This window comes from Thalassophryne amazonica, chromosome 3 (genome assembly GCF_902500255.1).
Source record: "Thalassophryne amazonica chromosome 3, fThaAma1.1, whole genome shotgun sequence".
Classification (NCBI taxonomy): Eukaryota; Metazoa; Chordata; class Actinopteri; order Batrachoidiformes; family Batrachoididae; genus Thalassophryne; species Thalassophryne amazonica.
Window position 1 is genome coordinate 142,689,949 of NC_047105.1, and position 12,342 is coordinate 142,702,290.

Here is a 12,342-nt window from a genome sequence, read left to right on the forward strand (position 1 = left end):
GACCCCGAGTATTTAAACTCATCTACTTTCACCACTTCTACACCTTGTATCTGCACTATTCTACTGGGCTCCCTCCCATTCACACATGCACTCAGTCTTGCTCCGACTGACTTTCATTCCCCTTCTCTCCAGAGTATATCACCACCTCTCCAAACTACAATTAACCTGCTGTCACGACAGATCATGTCATCTGCAAACATCATAGTCCATGGAGACTGTCTGATCTCATCTGTCAACCTGTCCATCACTGTTGCGAGCAAGAAAGGACTCAGAGCTGATCCTTGGTGTAATCCCACCTCCACTTTGAATGAGTCTGTCATTCCTACTGGGTATCTCACCGCTGTCACACTGTGGTTGTAAAGGTCCTGCACTACCCTCACACACCCCTCTGCTACTCCAGACTTCCTCAAACAATACCACAACTCTTCTCTTGGCACTCTGTCATAACCATTCTCTAAATCCAAAAACACACATTGTAACTCCTACTGGCCTTGTCTGTACTTCATCAATATTCCCACAGCAAACATTGCATCATAGTGCACTTTCTCAGCATGAAACCATATTGCTGCTCACAGATATTCACTGTTTTTCTAAGCCTAGCTTTTACTACTCTTTCCTATAACTTCATGCTGTGGCAGATCAACTTTATGCCTCTGTAGTTACTGCAGCTCTGCACATCACTCTTGTCCTTAAACATCGGAACCAGACCACTTCTGTACTCCTCAAGCATCCTTTCACTTCATAAGATTTTAATAATAATAAAAAAAGGGGTACAAAACTGCAGTGCCACCTTTCTTGAACATGCCTCCACTGGTATGCCATCTGGACCAACGACCTTTCCACTCTTCACAGTCCTCCTCCTTACTAATCTGTGGCACTTCCTGATTTACTCTCTCCACATCATCTGACCTTTTCTCTGTCATTTTCATTCATCAGCTCAAAACACCCCCTCCCCTCCTCAACACACCTTCCTGCACATCCGCTCAAAGTCGGTCAATTTGTCTGGCCAAACGGTACAAGTCCTCTTCTCCTTAGTGTTCAACTTCATGTCTGCCTTTACCGCACCTTGAACTTGAACTTATTGATTTGGCACACAAACTCGACAATAACAAAAACTGATACACAAGACAATTCCACAGTGACATGTGTGACCAAAAAGGGGGTGAGCAGAAGCAAAGCTTATAAACGCCCACCACATATATACATACATACATACATATATACACATTACCAACCCCCAGAGCAAGCACACAGGTGACAGTGGTAAGGAAAAACTCCATCTGATGTATTGAGGAAGAAACCTCAGGCAGACCAGACTCTAAGGGGTGACCCTCTGCTTGGGTACAAACACATTTAACAACACAAACTCAAATTCCATTATCATAAACATATCTAGTGAACACCATGTCTTTGTCTACATACATATTTACATACATATATACACACACCAACATACACCTACACATACAGTGAGGAAAATAAGTATTTGAACACCCTGCGGTTTTGCAAGTTCTCCCACTTAGAAATCATGGAGGGGTCTGAAATTTTCATCTTAGGTGCATATCCACTGTGAGAGACATAATCTAAAAAAAAAAATAAATAAAAAAATCCGGAAATCACAATGTATGATTTTTTTAATAATTTATTTGTATGTTACTGCTGCAAATAAGTATTTGATCACCTATCAACCAGCAAGATTTCTGTCTCTCACAGACCTGTTAATTTTTCTTTAAGAAGCCCTCTTATTCTGCACTCTACCTGTATTAATTGCACCTGTTTGAACTTGTTACCTGTATAAAAGACACCTGTTCACACACTCAATCAATCACACTCCATCCTGTCCACCATAGCCAAGACCAAAGAGCTGTCTAAGGACACCAGGGACAAAACTGTAGACCTGCACAAGGCTGGGATGGACTACAGGACAACAGGGAAGCAGCTTGGTAGAAGACAACAACTGTTATGATTATTTATTAGAAAGTGGAAGAACCACAAGATGACCGTCAATCTCCCTCGGTCTGGGATTCCATGCAAGATCTCACTTTGTGGGGTAAGGATGATTCTGAGAAAGCTCAGAACTACACAGGAGGACCTGGTCAATGACCTGAAGAGAGCTGGGACCACAGTCACAAAGATTACATTAGTAACACATGATGCTGTCATGGTTTAAAATCCTGCAGGGCAGCAAGGTCCCCCTGCTCAAGCCAGCACATGTCCAGGCCCATTTGAAGTTCACCAGTGACCATCTGGATGATCCAGAGGAGGCATGGGAGAAGGTCATTAGAGGTGTTAGTTTTGGGGATGAAAATTTACAGGGTAATTCCATAATTTTTTCCTCAGAATTGAGTGATTCCATATTTTTTTTCCTCTGCTTGGTCTAAAAAAAGTAACCGTTACTGACTGCCACAATCTTTTTTTCTTGATTTCTTATAGTGTTTCTTAAAGCCAGAAAGTTGCCATTTGAAATGACTTTAGTTTTGTGTCATGTCTATGATCTGCTTTTTTTCTACAAAATTAAACAACTGAATGAACATCCTCTGAGGCCGGTGATTCCATAATTTTTGCCAGGGGTTGTATCTTGGTTCCAAACCAACAAAATTAATACCTCACAGATGTGAAGAAATCATGAAAAACTGTGGTTATACAACTAAATACTCATTTAGTGATTCACAGGATTGCTAAAAAAGCAGTTTGAACATAAGTTTTGAGTTTGTAGCGTCAACAGCAGATGCTACTATTATTGTGAACACCACCTTTTCTTTTTTACTAATATCCCAATTTCATAGCCTTAAGAGTGTGCATATCATGAATGCTTGGTCTTGTTGGATTTGTGAGAATCTACTGAATCTACTGGTACCTTGTTTCCCATGTAACAATAAAAAATATACTCAAAACCTGGATTAATGTTTTTAGTCACATAGCACTACTATTATTTTGAACACTACTGTATGTTTTCAAATTCTGAATATGCTAAATTTGCATCTTACAATCCTGTAAAAGTAAATCATTTTTTAAGGCAGTAATAGCGTTTTCAGATTGCAGGTGCTTGCAATATTGTTTTTTCTCGGTACATTTTTTATTAAACTTTAAATCAGTTACTATAAAAATTGGTAAATGGTCACTAATATTAATAAGCCACTTAGTGTTTTGGTATCTATATCATTTGTAAATATATTAAAGAGTAGCTGAATGAAGTGATTCTTGAAGGCCTAGTAATTTTTGGATATAGATTTAGACTGTACATAGTGTTAATGAAATCCTCAGTTACTACATGCTGATACGGGTTTAAGAGATCAATGTTTATATCTTCACAAATACTCACTTATTACCCATCTGTGTAAACAATTTCTGTCCAATTTTGAAATTCTTTAATTTTAGAGCCAGGAACTGTATGTTTGTCAGTCTTTGTGAAAGTTGGTTGCGTTCACTTATGTTTTATTCTTATTTTGCCAATTCCTTCATGCTTCTGATCAGCAACACTTTGGCTTCTTCTGGGGACCCGTTCAGTTTGATGAATACTTTGCAGTTTGTAGTCCATGTGTTTTGAATCTTTTGTTTTCTCAAATATCTTGACTTCTTTGCAATATCTGCGTTGTTTAGTGAGATGTTCGTCTATGTAAACATTGGATCCTTTAAGTTTATATCTTTGTTTGAGCAGAGTTGTTTTGTCTTTCCTGTTAAACGTCATGACGACTGTAGGTTTGTCTGCTGAATTCTTCCTGGGTAACGGGTGACACGCTTCACTAGTGTTCATATCCAGATCCATCCCCTTAGTTTGTAAAAAAGCAGCAACTTGTTGCTCTGTGGAGCGTTCACCTCTTTTCACAGTATGCTGCATCACCTTGTAGTCTTACTTACATTCTATGGCTATCCCAGCTCTTTTTCTACCACTTTCTCCTTATATTTTCCTGAACATCTTCATTCCACCACCAAGTCCATCTCATCTTGAATCATATTTGTCTAATAGATTACAGTTTGTTCATGTAAATGGGGAACCTTCTTCACAGACTAAAGTTAATTATGGAGTTCCACAAGGTTCTGTGCTAGGACCAATTTTATTCACTTTATACATGCTTCCCTTAGGCAGTATTATTAGACGGTATTGCTTAAATTTTCATTGTTACGCAGATGATACCCAGCTTTATCTATCCATGAAGCCAGAGGATACACACCAATTAGCTAAACTGCAGGATTGTCTTACAGACATAAAGACATGGATGACCTCTAATTTCCTGCTTTTAAACTCAGATAAAACTGAAGTTATTGTACTTGGCCCCACAAATCTTAGAAGCATGGTGTCTAACCAGATCGTTACTCTGGATGGCATTTCCCTGATCTCTAGTAATACTGTGAGAAATCTTGGAGTCATTTTTGATCAGGATATGTCATTCAAAGCGCATATTAAACAAATATGTAGGACTGCCTTTTTGCATTTACGCAATATCTCTAAAATTAGAAAGGTCTTGTCTCAGAGTGATGCTGAAAAACTAATTCATGCATTTATTTCCTCTAGGCTGGACTATTGTAATTCATTATTATCAGGTTGTCCTAAAAGTTCCCTAAAAAGCCTTCAGTTGGTTCAGAATGCTGCAGCTAGAGTACTGACGGGGACTAGCAGGAGAGAGCATATCTCACCCGTGTTGGCCTCTCTTCATTGGCTTCCTGTTAATTCTAGAATAGAATTTAAAATTCTTCTTCTTACTTATAAGGTTTTGAATAATCAGGTCCCATCTTATCTTAGGGACCTCGTAGTACCATATTACCCCATTAGAGCGCTTCGCTCTCAGACTGCGGGCTTACTTGTAGTTCCTAGGGTTTGTAAGAGTAGAATGGGAGGCAGAGCCTTCAGCTTTCAGGCTCCTCTCCTGTGGAACCAGCTCCCAATTCAGATCAGGGAGACAGACACCCTCTCTACTTTTAAGATTAGGCTTAAAACTTTCCTTTTCGCTAAGGCTTATAGTTAGGGCTGGATCGGGTGACCCTGGACCATCCCTTGGTTATGCTGCTTTAGACGTAGATTGTGGGGGGGTTCCCATGATGCACTGTTTCTTTCTCTTTTTGCTCCGTATGCATCACTCTGCATTTAATCATTAGTGATCGATCTCTGCCCCCCTTCACGGCATGTCTTTTTCCTGTTTTTTTCCCTCAGCCCCAACCAGTCTCAGCAGAAGACTGCCCCTCCCTGAGCCTGGTTCTGCTGGAGGTTTCTTCCTGTTAAAAGGGAGTTTTTCCTTCCCACTGTGGCCAAGTGCTTGCTCATAGGGGGTCGTTTTGACCGTTGGGGTTTTTCATAATTATTGTATGGCCTTGCCTTACAATGTGGAGCGCCTTGGGGCAACTGTTTGTTGTGATTTGGCGCTATATAAGAAAAAAGTTGATTGATTGACTGATCTTCCTTCATCTGTCCAGACGTTACATCCAGTAACTTGTGTCTCCCTCATAGTACCATAATTATTCAGTGAACTGAAGCTTAAACAGGGTTAAACAGCCTGACAAGGACCCAAAGCATGAGACCAACAACATCCTGTGCGATTGTCTGAAAAGGATAAATTCAAGTCTTGGCTTTTAGACTCTGGAAGAAGAGCCTTTACACACTGTTTGTACTATGTAGGATGAATTTAGCTCTCTACATTTAAAGTTAAAACATAATCCAAACACAAGGACCAGTGTGCACCCCGGTACTAACTCCACCAGCTGAAGGGGCAGGTTTACTTCATATTTAAGTTGGAAGGAAACCCCCACAGGTTATTGGTTTGTGGTCTTGAACCCACAACCTTCTTATTGTGGGGCAGCGTACAAGCTGCTGCGATGTCATCCCACCAAAGACCTTTCACAGCACTGTACTGTAAAACTCTGCTGAAGCAAATACTCCACATCTGTCAACCGTCTTCATTCATCTACTCAAGAAAAATGAATAAACAAGATATTTTAATTTCTTTATTTCCTCCTCTTCATTATAAAAACAAGTTCGGTAAATGGCCCAATGTGTGAGTGTCTTTTTCTGGGGGATGTGAAATCAGGGCTCAGTGCTTCTCCACAAACACATTGGAATGATTCAGCTGCGAGACACCGACCACAGGCTGAGACGGGCAGCAGCAGGAAGTACCAAAAAGACAAAAATAAAACCCCACCAAGTCCACCAAGAAAATCCCATCAACTAAAAAAACAAAAAACAAAGACCTGATGTGGAGAGAGGAAAAAAAAAAAGAAAAAAAAAAAAAAGGATGAAGTGCAGTGAACAGAAGCTCTGCAGCACCTGTCGACTTCTCTGGACCACCGCACACAACTTCACAAAGTAAAATTTTAACTTGATAATAAGAATCAACACTAACGGCCAAACCACAAATCAAAGGATTGATCTGATGTCCGGGGGGGCAGCTCCATCAACATCCTCTCAAATGTCCTTGGGATTATTTTTTCTGAGTTCTGTGGAAAAAGAAAAAGCAGCAGCTTAGTTTAGTTATGATCAGCTCGTGACACACACACACACACACACACACACACACACACACACACACACACACACACACACACACACCAGGTTTAATAAATAATGATGTGGGGGCCAGACATGCACCCACAGACACATGAAATCTCAAAAACACTCAACGCCACAATCATCGAGCGCGCAACACCAAACACCTCCCTAAAATAACGGCAGCACAACCGCGGCCTGAGGTGGAGGAGGGCACCAATGTGACGCACATGGGATGGGTGAGAGGCAAACCTTAAGGGGGGAGGGGAGGAAGACATGTCAACACTCTTGATGAGTCAGGACCACACAGCCATGCACGCTGCCAGTAAACAAACTGTGTGGGAACACAACTGGAGCGCTTACTTCAGCCGGAAAGCACCATCAATCCTTTAGTTACAAAGGCAGACTTTAGCGCAGGCTCCTATACTTTGCCAACCTACTACTCTGCTCTGCAGCGATCCTGGAAGAGGAGGAAAGAGAAAAGGAAAAGGAGGTGTGGACAGAGGAGGGACAAAGACACACAGGACAGCAGGAAAACAGAGCGCTGGCTGGAAAGAGACATTTGTGCTGATCAGTGAGATGTCTGTCCGCTGGTGATCGATGGCACAGGCGGCGTAGACTGAACACCAGGGACAGTTCAAACAAACACTCCGGTCCAGCAGATGGCGCCGCTGTCAGCTTTTAATTTACTGCATGCTCTCAGAGACACTCGAGACAAGAGGTCACCTTCCAGCACCTCGACCCAGCCTCAGGGGTGTGCTGTTCTTCAAGACTTAATCTGTGCTTTATTACGAAGAACAGACAAGAACAAGAGCAGCACTGAGCGTGGAGCCGCTCGTCTGTTAGCTGCACACTAGACATCAAACAAAGAAAGGAGGCCAAGTCCTCACCCGTACACACACAAAACCTTGTTTCTGATCCACACCTCCAGAAGACATTTGTCCTGACGTGTCCCCTGCTGAGGACATACGTTTACATACACCTCAGCTCAAACTCTGAAGCACAGTTCACCACACTGGACAGATTTTAATCAGCATGCTGCAGCAGGTCAAGGACTCAAATCCCACCAGTGCGGTGTTCACCGTGTACATCTGGAACAGTGTCAGGAAGACACCCAGCATAAATCAACAAGCAGATCCATACCAGATCCACCGTGGAGACCCAGAGTTAAAAAAACACACACACACAAATCAATAACAATATCTCGTTTCCATGTAATGTTCATTAAAGATAAGATTTATTTCAGTTTTTACGGCACAGGTTGTGGGAGGTTCCACATGTCAGAAGTGCATGTTTTTACTACAAATGTACAGAATTGTGATTCTTGTGCCATCTCGCGGCCCGTAACTCACACGAGACGTCAGTTTCAGCAGTGTTCCGGTGTCAGGAGCTCAGCACTCACAGTGTAAACACACCTCATGAAGTTTGGACAATAAGACAACATCAGGGCACAGCAGACATCCATCACAGGTGCTCCTCTAGATAACCCTCTCAACTCCGGAGAACGTGTCATCATCATAATCGCCTGTGAACTAGCTAAAATCAGTGCCATCCACATCCTCACTTTGCCATTGTTTTCATGCTCTGTGAGACAGCGGAACTCTGCTGGCATCGCGGTGCATTCTGGGAAGCACAGGAGACCACCAAGGGGATTATGGGAAACACTGAAGTACTGATTGTGCAGATCACCTTGGTGAGGACTGTCTCAGTGAGATGAGACCACAACACTGCACCTCGAGCACAAAGGTTCTGTGATTACACTACAGTGCACACTGCGTGGGGCAACACAGCAAAGACACACGGACAGGTGCACAAACGTGCACATGGTCCAAAGACTGAGGAGGAGATCCATGTTTGTGATGTTGAAACCTCAAATAAAAGCAGCTGAAGGAATGTTTTTAAAAAGTTGAGCTGTGCTCATTTAAAAAGGACTCAATTTCCAAAGTGCACGTGAACTAAATACTGTCTTTTGCACAGAACAGATTTTATTTCTTTCTCTAAACGGAGCTCGTCATCAGCCCCAGGAGGGAGAATCTGTGCGGCGTTACACCGAAGAGGCACGAGCGCATCGTGTCATCACGTAGGGAGCAGCCAGCTGGTTTCTCCTCATAACTCAGAGCCTGACACTGTACTTAGCAGAGGATGACCTATGACAGACATTTTACTTCAGTACAGACTCCAACAACCCCCGCCACTCTCACACAGCAAGGAGAGTGGCGGGGGTTGTTGGAGTCGGCAACGCTGCACGGCGTTTATAGCACCACCTACCTCTTCACTGCTTTCTGGGCCAGCATGCGGTTCCCGGCAAGGAAAGTGACACCTCCAATAATAGCCAGGTACTTCAGGGTCTGGAACATGTTCAGGTGGGTCCAGTAGACGTACATCAGAGCCAGCATGGCTGGAAGAAGAAGATGAAAGAGGAGAAGAATCAGACCCATCAGAAAACTGCTGCTGAACACTTTTTCAATACACCAAATACAGCCAAGTCTGTATACATCTGGAGAGTGTTAGTTTAAGATGTCTCAGAGTTTAATTTCAGGAAAATCACAACTAAACCATGAGAGTGTTGCAGGAACTACAGCAGTGTGTGTGTGTGTGTGTGTGTGTGTGTGTGTGTGTGTGCGCGCGCGCGTGGGGTTTTAAAAGATCTAAAGTAATAATGAGGCAAATCGTTGAATTGCTCCACGTTTGATTCCTTCTTCATTTCACCCAAAGGTCAGGAGAGAAACTAGAGACATTCGTCACAAAATGCCCCTCACGCAGTACTATTTTCCATGTAAAGTGCAGTAATATGTACATGTGTGGGGTAGGTATTTATTTGGTTGAACCCTCATGTGTTTGATGTAAACTGGGATACACAGTGGAAAAATTGGAGATTGACACTATATTTATTTAGAGGATGTGGCCAACAGTGACCACAAAAAGTCTGTAGCCTTCAAACAAATGAAACTATTGTTAATTTTTTTAAATGCAGGTCAAGGTCACCGGCCTTCGAACCCATGCGAAGTACTCCTCCAAGGCATGTACCCACCAAATATGACGTTTTTGCAAGCAATAGGTACCGAGGTACATTGTGGCGAACAAATTTCAGGTGAAGGATTTGACAGTTGTGACCATTGGTGACCTTGAAAAATAGGTCAAGGCCACCGACCTTCGAACCCATGCAAAGTACTCCTCCAAGGCATGTACCCACCAAATATAAAGTTTTTGCGAGCAATGGGTGCCGAGCTACGCTGCGACGAATGAATTGAGGCCGGACAGACGGAAGGACGGACAACCTGGATGCTATATGCGCCGCACATAAAAAAAACAAAGCCTACAGACACTGAGGAAAATAAGTATTTGAACACCCTGCGATTTTGCAAGTTCTCCTACTTAGAAATCATGGAGGGGTCTGAAATTTTCATCTTAGGTGCATGTCCACTGTGAGAGACAAACGGAAATCACAAAAAACGGAAATCACAATGTATGATTTTTTTAATAATTTATTTGTATGTTACTGCTGCAAATAAGTATTTGAACACCTGTGAAAATCAATGTTAATATTTTTATATTATATATTTTTATGTTATTTTATAATATAGTACAGTAGCCTTTGTTTGCAATTACAGAGGTCAAACATTTCCTGTAGTTTCTCACCAGGTTTGCACACACTGCAGCAGGGATTTTGGTCCATTCCTCCATACAGATCTTCTCTAGATCAGCCAGGTTACTGGGCTGCCGCTGAGAAACACGGAGTTTGAGCTCCCTCCAAAGATTTTCTATTGGGTTTAGGACTGGAGACTGGCTCGGCCACTCCAGAAGCTTGATATGCTTCTTACAGAGCCCCTCATTGGTTATCCTGGCTGTGTGCTTCGGGTCATTGTCATGTTGGAAGACCCATCCACGACCCATCTTCAATGCTCTAACTGAGGGAAGGAGGTTGTTCCCCAAAATCTCACAATACATGGCCCCGGTCATCCTCTCCTTAATACAGTGCAGTTGTCCTGTCCCATGTGCAGAAAAACAGCCCCAAAGCATGATGCTTCCACCCCCATGCTTCACAGTAGGGACAGTGTTTTTGGGATAGTACTCAGCATTCTTCTTCCTCCAAACACGGCGAGTGGAATTAAGACCAAAAAGTTCTATTTTGGTCTCATCTGACCACATAACCTTCTCCCATGAGTTCTCTGGATCATCCAAATGGTCATGGGCAAACTTAAGACGGGCCTGGACGTGTGCTGATTTAAGCAGGAGAACCTTCCGTGCCATGCGTGATTTTAACCCATGACGTCTTAGTGTATTACCCACAGTAACCTTGGAAACAGTGGTGCCAGCTCTCTTCAGGTCATTGACCAGCTCCTCCCGTGCAGTTCGGGGCTGATTCCTCACCTTTCTTAGGATCACTGATACACCACGAGGTGGGATCTTGCATGGAGCCCCAGTCCGAGGGAGATTGACAGTCATGTTTAGCTTCTTCCATTTTCTAATAATTGCTCCAACAGTTGATCTTTTTTTCACCAAGCTGCTTGGCAGTTGCCCCGTAGCCCTTTCCAGCCTTGTGGAGGTCTACAATTTTGTCTCTGGTGTCTTTGGACAGCTCTTTGGTCTTAGCCATGTTAGTAGTTGGAGTCTTACTGATTGAGTGGGGTGGACAGGTGTCTTTATGCAGCTAACGACATTAAATAGGTGCTTCTAATTTGGATAATAAGTGGAGTGGAGGTGGACTTTTTAGAGGCGGACTAACAGGTCTTTGAGGGCCAGAATTTCTGCTGACTGGCAGGTGTTGAAATACTTATATGCAGCAGTAACATACAAATAAAATAAAATAAAAAAATCATACATTGTGATTTCCGGATTTTTTTTTTTTTAGCTTATGTCTCTCACAGTGGACATGCACCTAAGATGAAAATTTCAGACCCCTCCATGATTTCTAAGTGGGAGAACGTGCAAAATCGCAGGGTGTTCAAATACTTATTTTCCTCACTGTAATTTAATGTTACATACAAAATATGCTGCCAATCATTAGGAAATGTAAAGACAATATAGTATGTCTGAGGATGGCAGACCAACAAATGAGTGATAAAACATTAAAGACTTGTGAGGAAAGTCACCAAGAACCCCCCTGTCAGCTCTCAGACTAACTACAAAAGTCACTGAAAACCCCCCTGACAGCTCTGGCAGAGTTACAGGCTTCTGTCGGCCTCATCCAGTCACAGCTTAATGCTGGGGTTGTCCAGGCAAAGGATCAAATCACAAAGATGGTTATGGTTTTAATTTTATGAATAGTTTCAGTTTGTGTCACCCTGAACACATCCTAAATGACTGCGTTTAAAATGGCCTTCAGTGACGATAACCGAGACACACAGGAAATGATGAACTCATTAATATGCACGGAGGGGGTCAAGACTCAATGCTGTCTCAAAAAACAGAATTAAACTAACAGTTTAATAACAGATTCATCGGTGAGTCACTGCAAAGCTCTGCGGCATGTCTCTGCTCGCAGTCCATGACATAAAAGTTGAAGACCAGGATGACGTGCTCTTGACCTTTGACCCTTCTGACAGTACTGCATTAAAATCCAGCAGGCTGAGAACACTTAAACCAGTCATCACTGTATCCACAAACACAGGTCATGACCTCACTGTGAACACCAGGAGGCACACAGAAACAGTGTGTCCCCCTCCCCCCCAACACTCAGTCGACAGCAGTTGAACATGTGTACCTAATAAAGTGGCCACTGTCAGTGTGTGTGTGTGTATATACACACACACACACATATACACACACACATACACACACACACACACACACACACACACACACATATACACACACACACACATACATACACACACACACACACACACACACCACACACACACATA

At 42.7% G+C, this 12,342-nt stretch overlaps 1 protein-coding gene across 1 annotated transcript in view; it reads right to left on the reverse strand.

Moving 5' to 3' along the window:
* Positions 1-5,924: 5,924 nt before the first annotated feature.
* The window catches only part of rpn2 (ribophorin II), a 34,936-nt gene continuing 28,518 nt past the window's right edge, over positions 5,925-12,342 (reverse strand). The window contains exons 16-18 of the mRNA XM_034167496.1: positions 8,744-8,873; positions 6,839-6,935; positions 5,925-6,426 (exon numbers count right to left, since the gene is read on the reverse strand). Coding sequence (XP_034023387.1) covers positions 6,884-6,935; positions 8,744-8,873 — 182 coding nt within the window. The 3' untranslated portion in view covers positions 5,925-6,426; positions 6,839-6,883. The remainder of the gene's footprint in view (positions 6,427-6,838; positions 6,936-8,743; positions 8,874-12,342) is intronic.